At 41.2% G+C, this 19,250-nt stretch overlaps 1 protein-coding gene across 9 annotated transcripts in view; it reads left to right on the forward strand.

Annotated features, from left to right (window-relative positions):
* The window catches only part of fbrsl1 (fibrosin-like 1), a 1,050,756-nt gene that overhangs the window by 985,897 nt on the left and 45,609 nt on the right, over positions 1-19,250 (forward strand). For 8 of the 9 annotated variants that reach the window (XM_060843388.1, XM_060843391.1, XM_060843389.1 and 5 more), the window contains 2 exons: positions 14,008-14,371; positions 17,760-18,031. In XM_060843388.1, the coding sequence (XP_060699371.1) occupies positions 14,008-14,371; positions 17,760-18,031 (636 nt within the window). The remainder of the gene's footprint in view (positions 1-14,007; positions 14,372-17,759; positions 18,032-19,250) is intronic. The other variant, XM_060843390.1, reaches the window with a different exon arrangement.

Consider the following 19,250-nt stretch of genomic DNA (forward strand, 5'->3'; position numbering starts at 1 on the left):
GTTCAGTTTTTGCATTAGGGAGCTATACGCATGCATAAATTGGAATGATTCATAACTTGTCGCTTAGCAATGGGCAAGAATATCTATAATTCAGTATCAGAATGGGAAATGCATACTGTCACCTCTCATTTTCAGTCCTGTTACCAAGTTTAAATATTAGTTTATAAAAAAGGGAAAGAGTTTATAGTTACATGCCACAAATTACAGTACAAGTTTGTAATGTTTTCATAACCATCAGATTTGGCAAAGTCAACTGGATGGAGAAATATTTTGAAAGTAATACTGAAGTATCCTAGAGGGTTAAGGATAGGATTGTTTGTCTATTTTTATGAAAATTTTAGTTTTTATGAAAGCTGTTATGCCAATTACTTCTGTTGAGAGGTTTCTTCGTTTTAGCAAATAGCTCAAAAGTTCTCTAATTTATTACTATTAATTGGACAAATTTGGACTGAGTCATAAACATTTCAATTTCCAGATTTTGAATGAAATGTATCTTAGCCCAGTCTTCAACATGTGATCATCCAAAATTCTGGTGCCCTTATCTCAACTCTCACTAAGTCCTGTTCACCCATCCAGTACTATGCTCTGTGACGTGCATTGGGCTCCAATTAAGCAAAATATCTTAAGTCTCATCCTCATTATCAATTCTGTCTATCGCCTTGGCTCCCCTGGTCTCTCTCATCTTCTCTGGGTTGCTCCACAACATTCCAAGATACCTACACTCCGCTAATACTGGCCTGTTGAACATTCTTAATTTTAATCACTCACCATTTGAGGTTGTGCTTTCAGCTTTCCATGCCTTAAGCTCTGGGATTCGCTTCCTAAATTCCCATGCTTTTCTCTTTCCTCCTTTTAAGCAATGCATAAAACCCCTGCCTTTGATCCATCCCTTGTACATCAACCCTAATATTTTCCTGAGTGGTCTGCTGTTAAATTTCTTTTGTAATGTGAGAAAAAGGATTCTAAGACCCTGTCTTCAACGTGGTCCTCATGAATTAAGGTGGATTTGTAACTTAGAGTCATAGAAATGTACAGCATGGAAACAGACACTTCGATCCAACCTGTCCATGCTGACCAGATATCCCAACCCAATCTAGTCCCACCTGCCAGCACCCGGTCCATATCCCTCCAAACCCTTCCTATTCATATACCCATCCAAAATGCCCCTTAAATGTTGCAATTGTACCAGCCGCCTCCACATCCTCTAGCAGCTCATTCCATGCACGTACCACCCTCTGCGTGAAAACGTTGCCCCTTAGGTCCCCTTTATATCTTTCCCCTCTCACCCTAAACCTATACCCTCTAGTTCTGGACTCCCTGACCCCAGGGAAAAGACTTTGCCTATTTATCCTATCCATACCCCTCATAATTTTGTAAACCTCTATAAGATCACCTCTCAGCCTCCAACACTCTAGGGAAAACAGCCCCAGCCTATTCAGCCTATCCCTGTAGCTCAGATCCTCCAACCCTGGCAACATCCTTGTAAATCTTTTCTGAACCCTTTCAAGTTTCACAACATCTTTCTGATAGGAATGAGACCAGAATTGCACGCAATATTCCAATAGTGGCCTAGCCAATGTCCTGTACAGCTGCAATATGACCTCCCAACTCCTGTACTCAATACTCTGACCAATAAAGGAAAGCATACCAAACGCCGCCTTCAATATCCTATCTACCTAAACGACTCCACTTTCAAGGAGCTATGAACCTGCACTCCCTAGGACCTTACCATTAAGTGCATAAGTCCTGCTAAGATTTGCTTTCCCAAAATGCAGCACCTCGCATTTATCTGAATTAAACTTCATCTGCCACTTCTCAGCCCATTGGCCCATCAATTCCAGATCCTGTTGTAATCTGAGGTAATCCTCTGTGCTGTCCACTACACCTCAAATTTTGGTGTCATCTGCAAACTTACTAACTGTACCTCTTATGCTCGTGTCCAAATCATTTTATGGAAATGACAAAAAGTAGTGGACCCAGTAGTTGATCCTTGTGGCACTTCACTGGTCACAGACCTCCAGGCTGAAAAACAACCCTCCACCACCACCCTCTGTCTTCTACCTTTGAGCCAGTTCTGCATCCAGATGGCTAGCTCTCCCCATTTTTCCATGAGATCTAACCTTACTAATCACTTCCCTATGGGGAATCTTGTCAAAAGCCTTACTGAAGTCCAAACAGATCACATCTACTGCTCTGTCCTCATCAATCTTCTTTATTACTTCATCAAAAAACTCAGTCAAGTTTGAGAGACATGATTTCCCACGCACAAAGCTATGTTGACTATCCCTAATCAGTCCTTGCCTTTCCAAAAACATGTACATCTGTCCCTCAGAATTCCCTCCAACAACTTGCCCACCACTGAAGTCCGACTCACTGGTCTATAGTTCCCTGGCTTGTCCTTATCTCTCTTCTTAAACAGTGGCACCACGTTTGCCAACCTCCAGTCTTCCAGCACCTCACCTGTGACTATCGATAATACAAATATCTCAGCAAGAGGCCCAGCAGTCATTTCTCTAGCTTCTCACAGAGTTCTTGGGTACACCTGATCAGGACCTGGGGATTTATCCACCTTTAACCTCTGAAAATCTTGGTAAGTGCAATACAACTGTCAGTAGTTCAGGGAAAATATGGTTAACTTGGGTTAAGTAAAGAACTAAACTACCAAGGAAAGCTACTTTGAAAGAAAACACAAGTATGTGTTTCATTTATATTGTAAACATGTTTGCATAGGTGTTGTTATTAAATAACCCAGTAAGTGTTTCTTTTATTGTTTTTCGGAGTCATCCTTCCAGTAATTGATCCTTGGAAAAATATGCAAATGAGTTACATTATTATGTTGTATTGTTTTAACAGAATACGAAGAGTTTATTTAATTGGCTCTGATTTGAAAACAAATTTAAAAGTTCCAACAGTAGTTCTCCATATTTTCTTACATGTCAGACAGAGCTGAACAATACTAAATGGTTGTGGCAACTGGTTTCAAGACTTTTAGATTCTTAGCTGACTATGTTGGCTCACTAACTATTCAAGGGTCATGAAAAGGATGACAAGGCTGGAATTGCAACTATTATATTCTACAGTCTATTATATCTATATAATTCACAACAGAACAGTTGCATTTGAAATACCAATGCTTTATTAAGGTGTGGAGAGGATTGCTAATTGTCAATTCAAAATGTCCTCTTATGTTTATGTAAATGGTCACTAATGTTTAAAGTTTGCACTAGCTAATTATGACTACCAAGTGCTTAATGTTGAATATGTTACAACTGCATCAGATGCAGATAATGACTGAAATAAACTAATATTAAGTCTTCACACTTTTGAGCTGAATTAGTCATTCAGTGGATAGGTGGCCCAGATTTTCCAGTCAATGGTGATCGATGGCCACTGACTGCGAACAATGCTGCACCGATCCTTTTTGTTTCCTTCCAGATAGGATTTCCCATCTCATTTACAGTAGCAATGCTTTGGAGTAACTACGTGGGGAGCCCTGGCAGAGATGAATAATACAGATAATCTGCCCTTTTTTTTAGCAATATAAGCAATCGCATTCAGGTAAATGTATGAAGAACCTTTGAAAGGTTTGGTGCATTTTGGGGTGAGAGTAGTTAGTGGTCGTGGGCAATTGGGGTAAGTACTTACGGATATCGGGGTTGAACAGTTGAGTCAGAGAATTGTTGGGTCACTGGGGGTCAGTTGGGATAATGTATTGTATTACTCTTTTAATCACTGAGTTACACCAAAGATTAAACAATGTGATCGTTCTGGCATAAGTATCGAGGTGAGTTGTGCATGTCTTTTAACATTGAGATCGGCATAAGAGACACTCAGAAGGTCCAGGGCTGCACAAATCAGGACATCAAAAATTTAAAAGTCTCAGACAATTACAGGTAGTTCTCCTGCAATGCCATTGTTATGTTCCCATGCGACACCATGTTATAGAAAGTCGCGCATTAGAAATAATGGGGCCTATAGTTGGAGTGAACCACCAAAAATACTAGGGAAAATCGAACTAAAATAGTAGTTCACCTAACACAAATGACAGCACAGTCTATGTAAATTTTGATCTGTTGTATGGTACTATATAGTGCAATTCATCAGAACCTTCAACTGACTACTTTCAATTGGCATCTGTACCTGCTGAAGATCAGAGTCGAGAGTGTACTGCTGAAAAACACTGCAGATTTGGCAGCATTCAAGGAGTAGGAGAATCGACATTTCGGGCATAAGCACTTCATCAGGAATCTTCCCTTCCTGATGAAGGGTTTACGCCCAAAACATGATGCTGCCTGACTGGCTGTGCTTTTCCAGCAGTACACTCTCAAATCTGTACCTGCTCGCTGCACTACATTCCAGCCAGTCTTCTGATCCCATGCAATGGCAACATTGCCCATGTCAGATCCCAGAATGAAACCTGTCTTGATAGATCAAGCGCTGAATTTCTATCACTGCGTGTCAGTTTTGTAAAGATTTTTGGTGGGTTTCACGATGTAAAACGCCTGGAACGTCTATCACCTTACTTTACTAAACCAGACTAATTTATTACCTATCTTACCCTTTGGTGCCCCTCTCTTCCATTCTCTCACCATCATATCATGTGCCATTTCTAAAACAGCTCACCACTTCCTGAATATCCTAGAATTGACCATCATCCATGGTGCAACACCATCTTTTAAAAGATATTGTGCACCCAGACAAGAGGTGTCAATCTAGAGCTGCCCTGGATAGTTCCTGACATTGGCCCTGGATGTGGCAGACAATGGAAAACTTGGACCCCCCACCCTTGTGGGCAGGGACATGGAGATGCTGCTCATGGGTATGGAGTGATGCAGAGGCAGGATATCCTTTTCTCCCAGGCCAACAGAGGATGACATTCTACTGGAACCACAGCAACCTGGACCAGGGTTCCCATCCAGACCAGTGCACTCTCAGCCATCTGAAGGAATGCACAGAATGGAAGGTGATGATCAATGGTCTCCTTCACTCTGCCAGTGAAAGTGCTATCAACTTCTCATTGATACCTCAGACTCACTATTTCTGCTGAAAAATGTGCTGGAAAAGCGCAGCAGGTGAGGCAGCATCAAAGGAGAAGGAGAATCGACGTTTTAGGCATAAACCCTTGTTCAGGAATGAGGTGGGTGTGCCAAGCAGGCTAAGATAAAAGGTAGGGAGGAGGGAATTGGGGAGGGGCATTGGGAATGCGATAGGTGCAAGGAGGTTAAGGTGAGAGTGATAGTCCGGAGAGGGGGTGGGGACATAGAGGTCAGGAAGAAGATTGCAGGTCAAGAAGGTGGTGCTGAGTCCAAGGGTTGGGACTGAGAAAAGGTGGGGGGGAGGGGAAATGAGGAAGCTGGAGAAATCTGCATTCATCCCTTGTGGTTGGAGGTTTCAGAACCCTTATCTCAGTCCCAACCCTCGGACTCAGCACCGCCTTCTTGACCTGAAATCATCTTCCCGACCTCTCCGCCTGACCCCCTCTCCGGTCTATGACCCTCACCTTAACCTCCTTCCACATTTCGCATTCCCAACGCCCCTCCCCCAAGTCCCTCCTCCCTACCTTTTATCTTAGCCTGCTGGACACAGTTTCCTCATTCCTGAAAAAGGGCTCATGCCCAAAACGTCGATTCTCCTTCTCCTTTGATGCTGCCTCACCTGCTGCACTTTTCCAGCAACACATTTTTAAGCTCTGATCCCCAGCATCTGCAGTCCTCATTTTCTCCTCACTGTATCTCTGCTACTGTACCCACCATTTCTGCAGTATCTTCCCTACTCTCATCTTTGCTAACCTCTTACCCTGACTAACCCTGAATCTCTTCTGCACAGCTTACTCACCCCCTCAGAACATCTCTATACATTCACTGGAAGTAACAGTGTAACACCCATCTTTCTCTCCCTCACGCACTATGTGCAGAGTTTCCTGACTCTGACCCACCCTGAGCAGTTGGTTGACCATGTCCAAGCCCTTGCACTGTTTTTTTTGCAGTTGGTTACTGTAGTGATTAGCCACTGAAAGCGATTCAGACGAGTCTACAGATACTCTTATGACATTTCAACATTTTTTAAACAAAAAGAGAAGAAAAAGCTGTTGATACAAATAACAAAAGCAGGTTTCAAACTTCTCCTTAACATTCTCCTTTTACTATTAATCAATTCCAGTGCAATTTCACTTATATCTCAGCTTCTTGTCCTCAGTCGTAGAGACATTTTCACATGCTTTTCCAAGTCCACTCGTGCAGACATTTGACAATACCTTTCACCAAGTTTTTTTTAGATTAGACTTACAGTGTGGAAACAGGCCCTTCGGCCCAACAAGTCCACACCGACCCGCCGAAGCGCAACCCACCCATACCCATACATTTACCCCTTACCTAACACTATGGGCAATTTAGCTTGGCCAATTCACCTGACCCGCACATCTTTGTGACTGTGGGAGGAAACCGGAGCACCCGGAGGAAACCCACGCAGACACGGGGAGAACGTGCAAACTCCACACAGTCAGTCGCCTGAGTCGGGAATTGAACCCGGGTCTACAGGCGCTGTGAGGCAGCAGTGCTAACCACTGTGCCACCGTGCCGTTCTTGTGCACAAGAACGTGCACAAGCTGACTCATCACGTGATGGTGACATAGAGTCCAGTCCTCGGTGACACCTCGTGCCAGGGGTGAGAATTGTAACAATGAGCAGGAGTTTGCTTTATAAAAAAAGTCGGCAATTCACAAATCATGTTGCAGACAAATGGTGTTTAATAAACGTGCATTATCGGAGACCTCCCTGTACAATGCTTGCGCTTTGCTCAGGACATTCCATCAGTCCTAAAGTTCAATATTAGGGAGCTCAACATTTGCCACCATTACATCACATCGTTTATTTCCAAGGTCCCATTTCAGGTTTTCTGTTCATAAGAACGCAAGATATGGGTTCAAAAGTTGTCTGTACAGCCCCTCAAGCCTGCTTGCTATTCAGTGAGATTGTGGCCTTCAGAACTTATATAGTCATCAATGAACATCCCCAATTCTGACCTTATGGAGGGAAGGTCATTGATGAAACAGCTGAAAATGGCTGGGCCTAGCATACTGCCTTGTGCATCGCTTTGCAGAAATGCCCTTTAGCTGATTGTCTTCAAACAAACGCAGTCGAGAGTGTTGTATTGGAAAAGCACAGCAGGTCAGGCAGCATACGGGGAGCAGGAGAATCGACGTTTCAGGCAAAACGCTTCCTGATGAAGGGCTTTTGCCTGAAACATCGATTCTCCTCCTCCTCAGATGCTGCCTGACCTGAGTTTTTCCAGCACCATACTCTCGACTCTGAACTCCAGCATCTGCAGTCCTCACTTTCTCCTTCAAGCAACCACACCAACTTTCATTGTGTTCAGTATGACTCCAACCAGAGGAAAGCTTTCCCCCAATTCCCATTGATTCCCGTTTGCTAGAGCTCTACTCAGGCAGATGCTATCTTGATGTAAGGAGCAGTCATTCTCACCTAACCTCTGAGATTCAGCTCTTTTGTCCATGGTTGAACCAAGCTGCAATGAGGTCAGGAGCCACATGGCTGTGACGGAACCCAAACTGAGCATCACTGACCAGTTGTGCCTTTTGCAGGTGCCACTTGATAGCCCTGTCAATAACCCTTTCAGTATTTTGCTTATAATTGAGAGTAGGCTTATGGTAATTGGCCTGCTGGGATTTGTAATACATGTGTGGATAGAACGTACCTGAGCAACTTTCCACAGTGTTGGTTAGATCATTTATATTGGAACAGTTTGGCTGTAGTTGCTGCTAGTCTGGAGCACAAATCTTTAACGCTATTGCTGAAATGTTGTCAGAACCCATACTTCTGCCTATTTCAGTGACTTCATCTGTTTCTTGATTAGATGGACTGGATTGAGTTGGTTGAAGGCTGGCATCTATGATGCTAGGACTTCTGGAGGTAGCTGAGAAGAATAATTTCTGGCTAAATATTGATGCATGCGTATTAGTGTAATAACCCTTCTCTGAACTGCTTCCAATGCATTTACATTCTTCCTTAAATAAGGAAACAAGTATTACACTCTTCCCCAACCTCAAGTAGCTTTTTTACGTCCCCTTCACAATTCACCTCTCTTTTTTTGTCGTCGGAAAATTTGACACCCATACCTAGAGAGCGAAAATGAAGTTAATAATAGATTGAGGAAATGGCAGATGAAATGATTATGTTTTGCTCTGTCTTCATCACAAAGGACACAAAAACATTCCAGGAATAGTTGAAAATCAGGAGGCGAAGGGAGACAAAAACTTATTGAAATCACAAACATTAGAATTAGCTTCAGAATTAGCTGTATTGTCACGTACTCGAATGCGAGTGCAGTGAAACGTTTGCAATGTCACCTAAGTGCAAGTGTTTAAATATTTGGTACAAAATTGAAAGAATAATAATTAAAAGGCCAGCGTAAGAATATAAAATTTTTTAAAGTACCCAAATTACAGTCCTCTTCAATCAGGTCCATGCTAACACCTAGTCACCAGATTGCACTGGGCCCCAAGTCTCGAGACCCTACTGGACTTCAAAACTCGGCCTCAGCTCCAGTCCACAAGGACCTCCCAAAACCTCTCCCACCACCACATCACCCTCCGGTCCAGGACTCTCCTCCCCTAAGTCAGCCTCCAGTGTGGCAAGTGATACCAAGGAAACTAATGATGCTGAATACTGAGAAGTATCTAAATCCCAATGCCTTCATTCTCAGGGCTTAAGAGTTGGTTAGTTTGCAAAAAAATTCATTGGTGTGAAATTTTCAAAATTCACAAAATTCTGGCAAGTTTCTATTAGATTGGAAAGTAGCAAATACAGCCCTCTACTCAACACGAGAGAGGCAGAAAACGAGAAATTATAAATTAGTTAGCTTGATGCCTGTTGTGGGAAAGATGTCAGAAGTCATTTAAAGAGATTATAGTTGAGAACTTAGAAAATTTCAAGGCAAACAGGAAGAATCAGCATGTTTACATGAAGGGGGAATCTGTTTAATCAGTGTAGTACCTCAAAAGCAGCAAAAAAAAATTGCTGGGAAAGATTAACAGGTCTGGCAATATCTGTGGAAAGAAATCAGAGTTAATGTTTCAGGTCAGTGACCCTTTCTCCGATGCTGCCAGACCTGCTGAGCTTTTCCAGCAATTTCTGTTTTTGTTTCTCATCTACAGCATTCACCGTTCTTTCAGGTTTTCGACTTCAAAGGGCTTGAGTAATGTGTCAAAAAAAGAGGAATGAGTAGGCGTGTGACACAGGTAGTTCTCTAACACACTAGTCGCTTGCAATATAAATAATGGGGCCTATGGGAAAAACAGGGTTGGGACGAACCACCAAAAGTATCAAAACAAAAATAATAGTTAGGCGAAAGTGAGCACCGCAGATGCTAAAGATCAAAGTCGTGAATGTGGTGCTGGAAAAACACAGCAGGTCAGGCAGCAACCGAGGAGCAGGGGAATCAACGTTTCGGGCATAAGCCCTTCATCAGGAATGAGGCTTGTGGGTCGGGGCTAAGAGATAAATGGGAGTAGGATGGGGTTGGGACGAGGTAGCTGGGAAAGCGATAGGTGGATTAAGGTGAGGGAGCAGGTAATCGGGGGTGAGTGATGGACAGGTTTGGAGGACGGGGCAAAGTTGAAGGAACTGGGATAATGTGGGGGGGAGGGGAAATGAGGAAGCTGTTGAAATCCACATTGATCCCGTGTGGTTACAAATCCCAAGGCAGGATATGAGGTGTTCCTCCTCCAGGTGTCAGGTGGTAACTGTTTGGCGGTGGAGGCGGTCCAGGATCTGCATGTCTGTGACCAAGTGGGAGGGGGGAATTGAAGTGTTCGGCCAGGGGGCGGAGGGGTTAGTGGGTGCGTGTGTCCCAGAGATGTTCTCTGAAACAATCCACAAGAAGGCGTCCTGTCTCCCTGATGTAGAGGAGACCTCACCGGGTGCAACGGATGCAGTAGATAGACTATCATTTTTATTAGGCTAACTACTAAGTAAATCTTTAAATCATTTATTTTAATGAAACAATACAATAAATTTAACACTAACATTAAAATAACTGACTACAGCACTATAGCTTTCATGAAGTTCTTCACCAGAAAGCGCGCGAGCCAGCTGACCATGTGATGCCGATGCGGAATTCCAGTCCTCAAGATTCTCCCCCAGTTTGAAATAAAGTTCTTTCCAAATGTAGATGACAATTCCCAAATTCAGTCTACATTTCAAGGCTTGCAGAGCTGATTACATTCCAGTTTTAGTTGAAAACGCTGAAGTTGCACTTTGCAGGTGGAGGATCCTGAGACTGAGTTCTGCTGTTCAGCTAGTGCCGGGGATGGAGTCGTGTAATAGTGAATGGGAGTTTGCTTTATTAAAAAAAAACTGCAAATCACAAATTGCATTACAATCAAATCATGTTTAATAAACACACAGTATAACAGAACCACCTTTATGTGGATTTTCCAGAATGCATGTGACAAAATGCCACATCAAAGGTTCTGCAGAAATAAAAGCTCATGGTGTAGGAGACAATCTATTAGCATAGAAGATGGTCTCACTGACAGAAAACAAACAGTATGCATATGCAATGGCTCTTTGTCTTATTGGCAGAATATGAAGAATGGAGTCCCAGAGGGATACGTCTGGGGTCTCAACTTTTTGCAATTTACATCATAGTTGAGTAGAACAAAGACATGCTAGCGAAATTTGCAGACAACATAGAGAGAGGTAAGAAAGTATGTTGTGAAAAGACAAAAGGGGCTTGCAGACAGATATAGATTAAATAAACGAGGGAAAGTGTGAAGTTGTTCTCTTAAACAAGATGAATACAGGTAGCCCCCACTATCCAAAAGTAGAGCGTTCCCAGGAAACTTTTCGCAAGCTGAAAATGGCGTAAAGTGAAGATGCATGATTTATATGGGAAAAAGTATGACTTTTTTTGTAAAAGCGAAAATCCTTTTCAGATTCACGAAAGCGGGTATGTAATGTAGCTCTTCCATAAAAGCGAAATTGCTTAAAGCGAATGTTTGAGAAGCAGGAGGTACCTGTAAAAAAAAATCAGAGTATTACTTCAACAGAGAATGACTAGAATTCCGAGGTGCAGTGGGTTCTAGGTTTTCTTGTATAAGAGTCACAAAACATTACTGTACAGGTACAGCTGGTAATTAAGAAAGCTAATTGAATGCTATCCTCTATGATGAGAGGAATTTAATTTAAAAATGAAGAAGTTGTGTTTCAGTTACACAGTATACATGAGACCACATGTCGAATACTGTCCACAGTTTACAGACCTGTCTCCAGACCTATCTACAGATCTTCTTCTTTCAGGAAATTGGGGGTGGAACAATAGCTGGGGAATGAGTGCATTATTTTCTGAAGATACATTGGATAAGCTGGACTTGTTTGCACTGGAGCTTAGGAGAATTAGCGGTGCTTCATTTGAAGTAAATGAGCTATTAAATGAGGTCTATAGTGCAGTTTTGAAGTCCCTACTTCTGAACCAAGAGACCCAGGTTCAAGTCCCACCTGTTCTCGAAGTGTGTAATAACACCTCTGAACAAGTTGCTTAGAAAATAAGATCCTCAATAGTCTGACGGGGTGAATGTGAACAGGATGTTTCCTTTTGTGGGTCAGTAGATGATACTGTTTAAAATCAGAATTGCTCTTTTGGACAACAATTAGAAGAATTATTATTTGTAAAGACTTTGTAATTTTGGAAGACTGCCTCAGAAGCTGTGGAAGTGGGGACCATTGAATATTTTTAAGGCACGGGTAAATTCCTGTTGGGTAAGAAAAATCAGGATTGTTGGAGATAGAAGGGAATGTGGAATTCAATTTGCAAACAGATCAGCCATGTTGAAAGGTGTAACGGGCTCAGCAGGTTACAGGCCTCCTACTGCTCCTGTATCAGATATTTATATGTTCCTTCATCCAAATGGTTTACATAGATTGTAAGAAGTTAAGGCCCAGGTACAAGATAGCCTCAATTACCAGAGCGTCAATTATCCAAATGTCAGATTGTCCAAACAAGGTCTCAGGGTCCCTATTGTGGACTGATCCACAAGAGGAAACATCCTGTTCACATCCACCTCATCAGACTATTCAGCATCTTATATTCTAAGCAACTTGTTCAGAGGTGTTATTACACACTTCTAACACAGGTGAGACTCGTAGGGATGTGCTTGGGTAAACTGTTATCTGAACATTAGATTATCCGAATACTCCCAGCCCGTGTCATTCAGATAGTCGCTGTTGCCCTGTACTGATTCATGTAGCACAACACTTATTACAACTTGTGACCATAAGCAACTCTTTTTTTTAAACTACACCTTTTTTCTATTAACTAGTCTTCTGTCCAGGCCCCTATGTTACCCCCTAAGCTATGAGCTTTTATTTGTCACATGTGGCATCTTATCAGACGCATTCGAGAAATGCAAATACAGTACGTCCACTGGTTCCTGTTTATCCACAGCACATTACTTCTTCAGAGAGGTCTAATTATATTAACTCTGCTTGATTACCTTTAACTCTTCCAAGTGTCCTGCTTTAATAATAGTGCTAGAAACTATCTTTACAATAGATGTCAAGCTGACTGGACTGTGCTTTCCTGCTTTCTGCCTCTTTCCCTTTTTGAGTAAAGGAGGTTTATTCACTATTTTCCATTCTAAGGATTTCCCTGATTCTAGTGAATTTCACAGAAATGTACACAAACTGATAAAACAGAAATTTTGTCAAAATGTGTTTTCAAAGAGGGTTTTGAAAGAGAGGGAGGTTGAGAGATGGAAAGGTTAACTGAGACAATTGTAAAGCCTCAGGGCAAAACCATTGAAGATGGTCATCACCATTAGCAGAAGTGCTGTAAAACATAGGGGTCAGTAAAAAAAAATTGTTCTACTGTGGCAAGATTTTGGCATACATGAAGGTTCTCAGAATGAACTGTTCTGATATTATGCAGGATTGTCTATGAGACATGCTTTTCCTGGCAAAAAACAGACAGGAAGATAAATGGTCGATTTGTGTCAGTATTTATAATGGCACAGGTTGACAGTTGGCATCTGTCGTCTTTGTTGGAAGAAACCATTGTAGAAACCATTGTATAGAAGAAAATGGAAATTCAACAAAAACTACTGGATTTATAGTTGTTTCAAAGCGTGGAAGGGATAAATTTAATCTGAAATCTTGCAGTAAATGATGAACCTGTTAACCTAGATAAATTGTGCTGCAAAGTCTCTTAACACCTGAAATCTAATTCTTGTGTTAAAGATATTTTTCTTTTTGTTTGCCTTTGTATATTTGGGATTGTCTAACGCCAACCAGGCTAAGCCAGTTGGAATATGATTTTTGCTGAGTGAAGAGATTAGGCCCAGGATGTAAACAAGGCCTCAGTACCTGTTGTTTCATCATTTAGACTATTACTGCAGAAGCGAGGCTGGCAAAGCTGGCTTGATACATGCATTCATTGCGATAAAGAGAACAGTGTCAAAGCAATTAAACTAAACAGATTTTCATTTAGTAAATTGTAGCAAGGATGTGCTGTTTGCAGCAAGACAACAATTAATGATAATATCCATGCCACTTTGCCTCCCTCATATTCATTTGATTGTAATTTGTGCAAATGGATTATGCTTGGACTGGGGGGGGGGGGTGAGAGATTGGCCTCTTTGTCGACTTAAACAGGTAGTTTTATTTTAATAAATTGTGGGGAATGCTATTAAGTTTGTGATAAAGCCCCCTTAATTAATCCTAAAATATTAATAGGCATGAATGAGCTAAGGATTTTGATCCGTGCACAGTGGGAAAAGGTTGTGAACTTTTCAGGGCTCCACTGCAACATAATCATTTTATCCTAGAATGTGCTTGGCAAACACCTGAATCGACGGGCATTTAACAATAATTAGGAGTGAGTTATTAAAGCTGACTGTATTCCTCTGAGAGGTGAGTCAGCCGATGATGGTTAAGCATGGAAATGTTCCACATAAACGCTTTAGAAAAGGTTTGTTTTTCTTTAATTTTCTAGGTTCAAACTTCACTGGGAGCAGTCTGACGTTGAATGAGAAACCTGAAACAAAGGGACCAGGTGTTTCCAAGGTCTCTGGACTAGAGCGTAGCCAGGAACAAAGCAAGGAGACACCCTTTGTGCCACTGGTGCCAAGTCCTCCGGCTGCTGTTGTACCTCCAGCTTCTTCAGCGTGTGCTTCCAATAGCACAGCGAGTCCAACAGTAAAGGAGACTGTTTACCAGGCACAACCGCAAGCAAGACACCCAACGCCACAATTACAGCCCCAAATACAGCATTATCCTCTGTCTCAGATTCACACGCAACCTCCTGTCCATCACCAGATTCATCACCAAATACCTTTCAGCAGTCTTAACAGTATCAGGTAAGCAGGAAAGAAATTGTATTGCTTTCAAATTATTACATGGTGACACATTTTATATTCTGGGTGAGCAGTGTTGGTTCTAATGGCACAGTTCATTAAGTGGTTCCAGTATGTCGTATTACCACTATATCCTAGAACAGTGACACTAACTAGAGTGCCTAATTCTGCAGCACCATGGTATTTTCTCATTTCCTAGAAAGGTTAATCAGTTATCTCTAAATCTAATTACAAAATTCCGGAATTGTTTTGTGTTGTCACTGAGATACAAAACTCAGTTTATGTAAAGTCTTTAACTGAGGGGTTTTGATTCCATCAGTCTAGAATTGATTCAAACCAAGTCCCAAAGATAAGACTCTAGATTTTGCTCAAGCCTTCATTCCATTGGTGAGTGAATATTTGTAAAAACCAAAACTTACCAACTTTACTAGGATACATGCACTCGCTGCAATCCAAAACCTGCTTCCTTAGTTCAGCTCATTTATTTTGACAAAGCTATGTATCTTTTTTATTTAGGGTTAATACTAAAATCTAGAATAAAAACTGATCTCACGCAGGCTTTGCAAAACACTCATACTTTTCATCAAGGTCCACTGAAAACTGCTACTGGTAGACTCTAATAATCATTATGCTAAAAACTAAATTTTAAACATGGGCTATAAGTTAAATATTAAGATTGGAAATAAATATTCAACTGTTTGCTTAATTGTAGCTACTGCTTAAGGAAGAGTGAATGTGTGACAAGTCAGGTTTGTAATGGTGACATTTACTGACTTTCATTGTTACCCAAAATTTATTTTAAAATGAACGATGCAGAAATATACAATTAATTACTGACCCAAGTTTACTATTATTGGTCGGTCCTGTTACCTTCATCCATGGTACTTTTCACCCAGTTGTAGTGATAGAAATAATGCTGCATAATGTGTTAAGAAGGACAAGAAAGAAGGGACGGACAACACATTTTACTTTTGAGTTTATCTGTTAGAGTTTGAAGCACAGGGTGGTTTCTTGAAAAGAAAATCTTGTATTTGTTTGGTATGCTTTATGACCATTGGATGTCCCCAAACTACATCATGACTGATGAAGTACTTTTGAAGTGTAGCCACTCTCTATAAATGCGTGAAACATGACAGCCAATTTGCTTGCAGCAAGCTTCCACAAGCAGCAATGTGCTTACAACTTGATGATTTGTTCTTGTGTCCATCTATAGCTAAAGTCTTCATTTATACTTTTGTAACACAAACTTGTCTCTTCAAGTATTCCCTTGGACAGACTCCCATCTTCCACCTGACATGAGAGTTAAATAAAAGCTGAACTCCATTATTTTTGTTTAATCCGACTTACTCTTCACCCCACGTTCATAGCTTACATTGGCCCCAATCCAGCAGTACTACTTAAATCCTCGATAAATAATAATAAATTGATATTGTTTAAAAATGTTATCTTTGTGTTCAAATCTCACTAGGGCCTTGCCATTTCCAATCATCACCTCAAACCCTCGTAATTCTGCCTTCTTTTAGTTCTCTGCATATGTGCAGTTCCAGTTTCCTTCACCCCTATTATTGATTGCTGTAGTTTGAGTTCTGTTTCAGAACTTTGTTCAGTGGAATAGCCCTACCTTTTGTTAAAAACAAATTAACTGCAAAATTTACTCTTTAAACTTCATAATTTCCCTCTCCCATGCTTCTCAAAAATCCACCTCTTTGACCACTATTTAATATTTTAACAATATATTATCCATATGGCTGACTGTCAAATTTTGTTCAATAACTCTCTAGTGAAGTGCTTTGGGATTTTATTGTGTTAAAGGCATTGTAGAAATGCAAGTTATAATTGTGCTACTTCATTATTATTGCCTCCATTTGGTACAGTAGGTAATTGTTCTGTAATTAAATTATGGTAACTATCTGTGATATGTTCCAACTAACTCATGTGTATCTAATTTAACTTACAACCTGTTATATAATCGTAAAATGTGTGAAATAATAATTAAGTTCTGAAAACCTGCTTCTTAGATTGAGTAGTTCTCAATGCTCTGTCAACCTCTATGTCTACCTGATCAACAACCATTAGTAATTTTTGCAAACTCAACTTTGATTAACTTTTTAAACCATTGGCTGATTGAAATGATGTGAAATTAGCACAATCGGTTAATTGCTACATCTGCCAGGCATCAGAAAGACTGTTCATTTTGTTAGTTCTTGCCTTGGGACAGACGGGCAGGAACTATATAAGTAATGCTGTCAGTAGTCACCATTTAAATCAAGCGGGCAGCAGTTTATATTATCCTGCATATTTACCCTCTTGACTTGACCAGTGCTACATTTAATATAAACAGAAATAATTGTTTCACTGATATTCCTAGATCCTGAACGAAACTGTGCTGTATACTTTCAGATTTGATTTTATAGACTCCAAGATAAGTAAACCAAAAAGTTAAACAGTCTGTCAACAAATAAGTCCAATTATTTTCACAAAAGAAATGATATATCCAATGAAAGAATTGCAGAACTTTATACAGTAATGACCTGATTTTCTTCTGCTAAACTAATTTTTCATTACTGTAGTAAATCAATTTACCAGAGAAAATCACCCCTCATCTGAAGAAATGCCATCTTGGGTTTGTTTGAGCACGCCTAGAAGTTGAAAATATTTTTAAGCTCTAATATTCTTGACTGTATTTGTATTAAACTGCTGCATTGGTAAATTTTAACACATACTTGAGTTAAATGGCACCAATGACTGCCATATTGCAGTTAATAGCTGCCTTATGTTTCAAGTCATTCCATTGGAGAGGTGAGTCATCCTAATCTTTATAGCAGTTTACAGATTTTCAGTTTAGAGTAACTAAGTTGGCCATATCCCTCCAAACCCTTCCTATTCCTATACCCATCCAAATGCCTCTTAAATGTTGCACTTGTACTGGGCAGCTCTCTCATCAGAGAGAAAGGTGACTGCTGGTGGTGAGGGAAAAGATTGAGGTGGAAGTTCTTCATGGTAACCTCAGATGGCGCAGTAATGAAACCCATGCAGTTGGTGTTATTCTGAGTTGCAAAACTGCCATTTAGCCAACCAAGCTAACTGAACATTTGAAGATCATGGGAGGATAATTACAAAAAAAAATTTAAAAACATCACCAAGGTGAATTTTGTAATGAGCAACGGCAAAGTTAGTGCGATTGAATTCTCAAAAGTCATATGTATCAGTTTTGGTGAGTGGACGTAAATTAATTATGTGAAATTAATTAGCCCAGAGTTTTTCAAATATGTTTTGAAGTAGTGATTGTACAGGAAATCACTACTTTGTTTTAGTCACAAAGATGAGGTATACCTGTATTTTTATTATAATATTTGTGTACACATTAGCTAATCAAATTTTCTTTCTTCAGCAGCAGGAGTAGCAGTGCCAGCAGTGCTGCAAGCATCAGCCTACCTAAACACTTGCCTTCATCCCCCCAAATCCACTCCTTAAATTCATCAACTCCAGTGTTGCCCTTATCTATTCCAAGCCTTGCTACCTCACACAATTTCTCCCTGAGGCCTCAGACTCATCCTCATCACCACGCCATGTTTGCAACACCAGCTACCTTACCACCACCACCTCCTTTAACATCAACCAGCCTTGTTGTACCGGGTCACCCTGCAGGACCTGGCTATTCAGGTAGGTGCAGATTCTTATTCCCCAAAGTCTAAAGATTTTGTTGAGCTATATTTGGAGGATACATCAGTCATGTAGGATATTCCTCCTTAATATTTTTAATTCCTTTTGATTCACTAGAATGCCAATTTCATTTTAAGGGCTCAAATGTTTCATTTCAGCTACTCCTGAGTCACATAGACTAATTTAAAGAAAAGTGAATGTTGTGTTTGTTCAGTCTAATTCTCGAAATAGAAATGTTATGGAGGAGCTGGTGTTGGATTCGGTTGGGCAAGGTCAAAAGTTAAACAACACCAGGTTATAGCCCAACAGGTTTATTTGAAAACGCTAGCTTTCGGAGCGTTGCTCCTTTATCAGGTGTAGTCAGACAGGAGGCAACAGACACAGAATTCATAAGGAAGAGATCAAAGAGTCAAACAATTGATGCAAAAGGGTTGAACAAACCTAAAATGGCTGAGTCCCTCCCATTAAATTGTCAATCAGTCAGAAAGGGATGCAGGATTCAATTAATTGAAATTCAAATCCCAGAATTTTTTACAAGTCTCTTCCCCGAGATAACTAAAGGTTTTATCAGTGTATACAAGAGGTGACATATCACATTTTAGATGTGAGGCCTTGTTCACAATCTGTCTGTGTTGTAACCTGTGTTTTGACCTGGCTTTATTTTCGAAGCAGGAATTTATAAGATGGCACACTGACTATGCTTTTTGAACAAATTGGAATGTATTTGCAAACACAAATCTGCAAATGCTAACGCACCCCATAGATTCATATATATGTGTGTGTTGGGAAGAGAGGTGGGGGCATGTGGGTTTGTGGAAGGGGGGAAACGTGCATGTGTGTGGAAGAGACAGGGAGGCATGCATATGTGTGGAGCATGTGTGTGTGGGAGAGAGGAGGGCGTGCGTGTGGGATTGGCTGTGCGTGTGAGGGTGAGGGGGGGCCGTGTACGCATGCATGCACGGGAGAGGGAGGGGGGAACATGTGTGTGGGAGAGAGGGGGAAGACGGGGGCTATGTGTGTGGGGGGGAAGGAGAGGGAGGGCTGTGTGTGGGGGGAGAGGAGAGGGAAGGCAGTGTGTGGGGGGGAGGGGAAAAGGGGGGGCCATGTTGGGAGGGGGAGAGAGAGGGGGGGGCCGTGTTTGTGAGGGGGGAGAGAGATGGGGGCCTTGTATGTGGAGGGGGGGAGACGAGGGGGCCGTGTGTGGGGGGGAGGGGAGAGG

The sequence above is a fragment of the Hemiscyllium ocellatum genome, chromosome 24, assembly GCF_020745735.1.
Source record: "Hemiscyllium ocellatum isolate sHemOce1 chromosome 24, sHemOce1.pat.X.cur, whole genome shotgun sequence".
In the NCBI taxonomy this organism is placed as follows: domain Eukaryota; kingdom Metazoa; phylum Chordata; class Chondrichthyes; order Orectolobiformes; family Hemiscylliidae; genus Hemiscyllium; species Hemiscyllium ocellatum.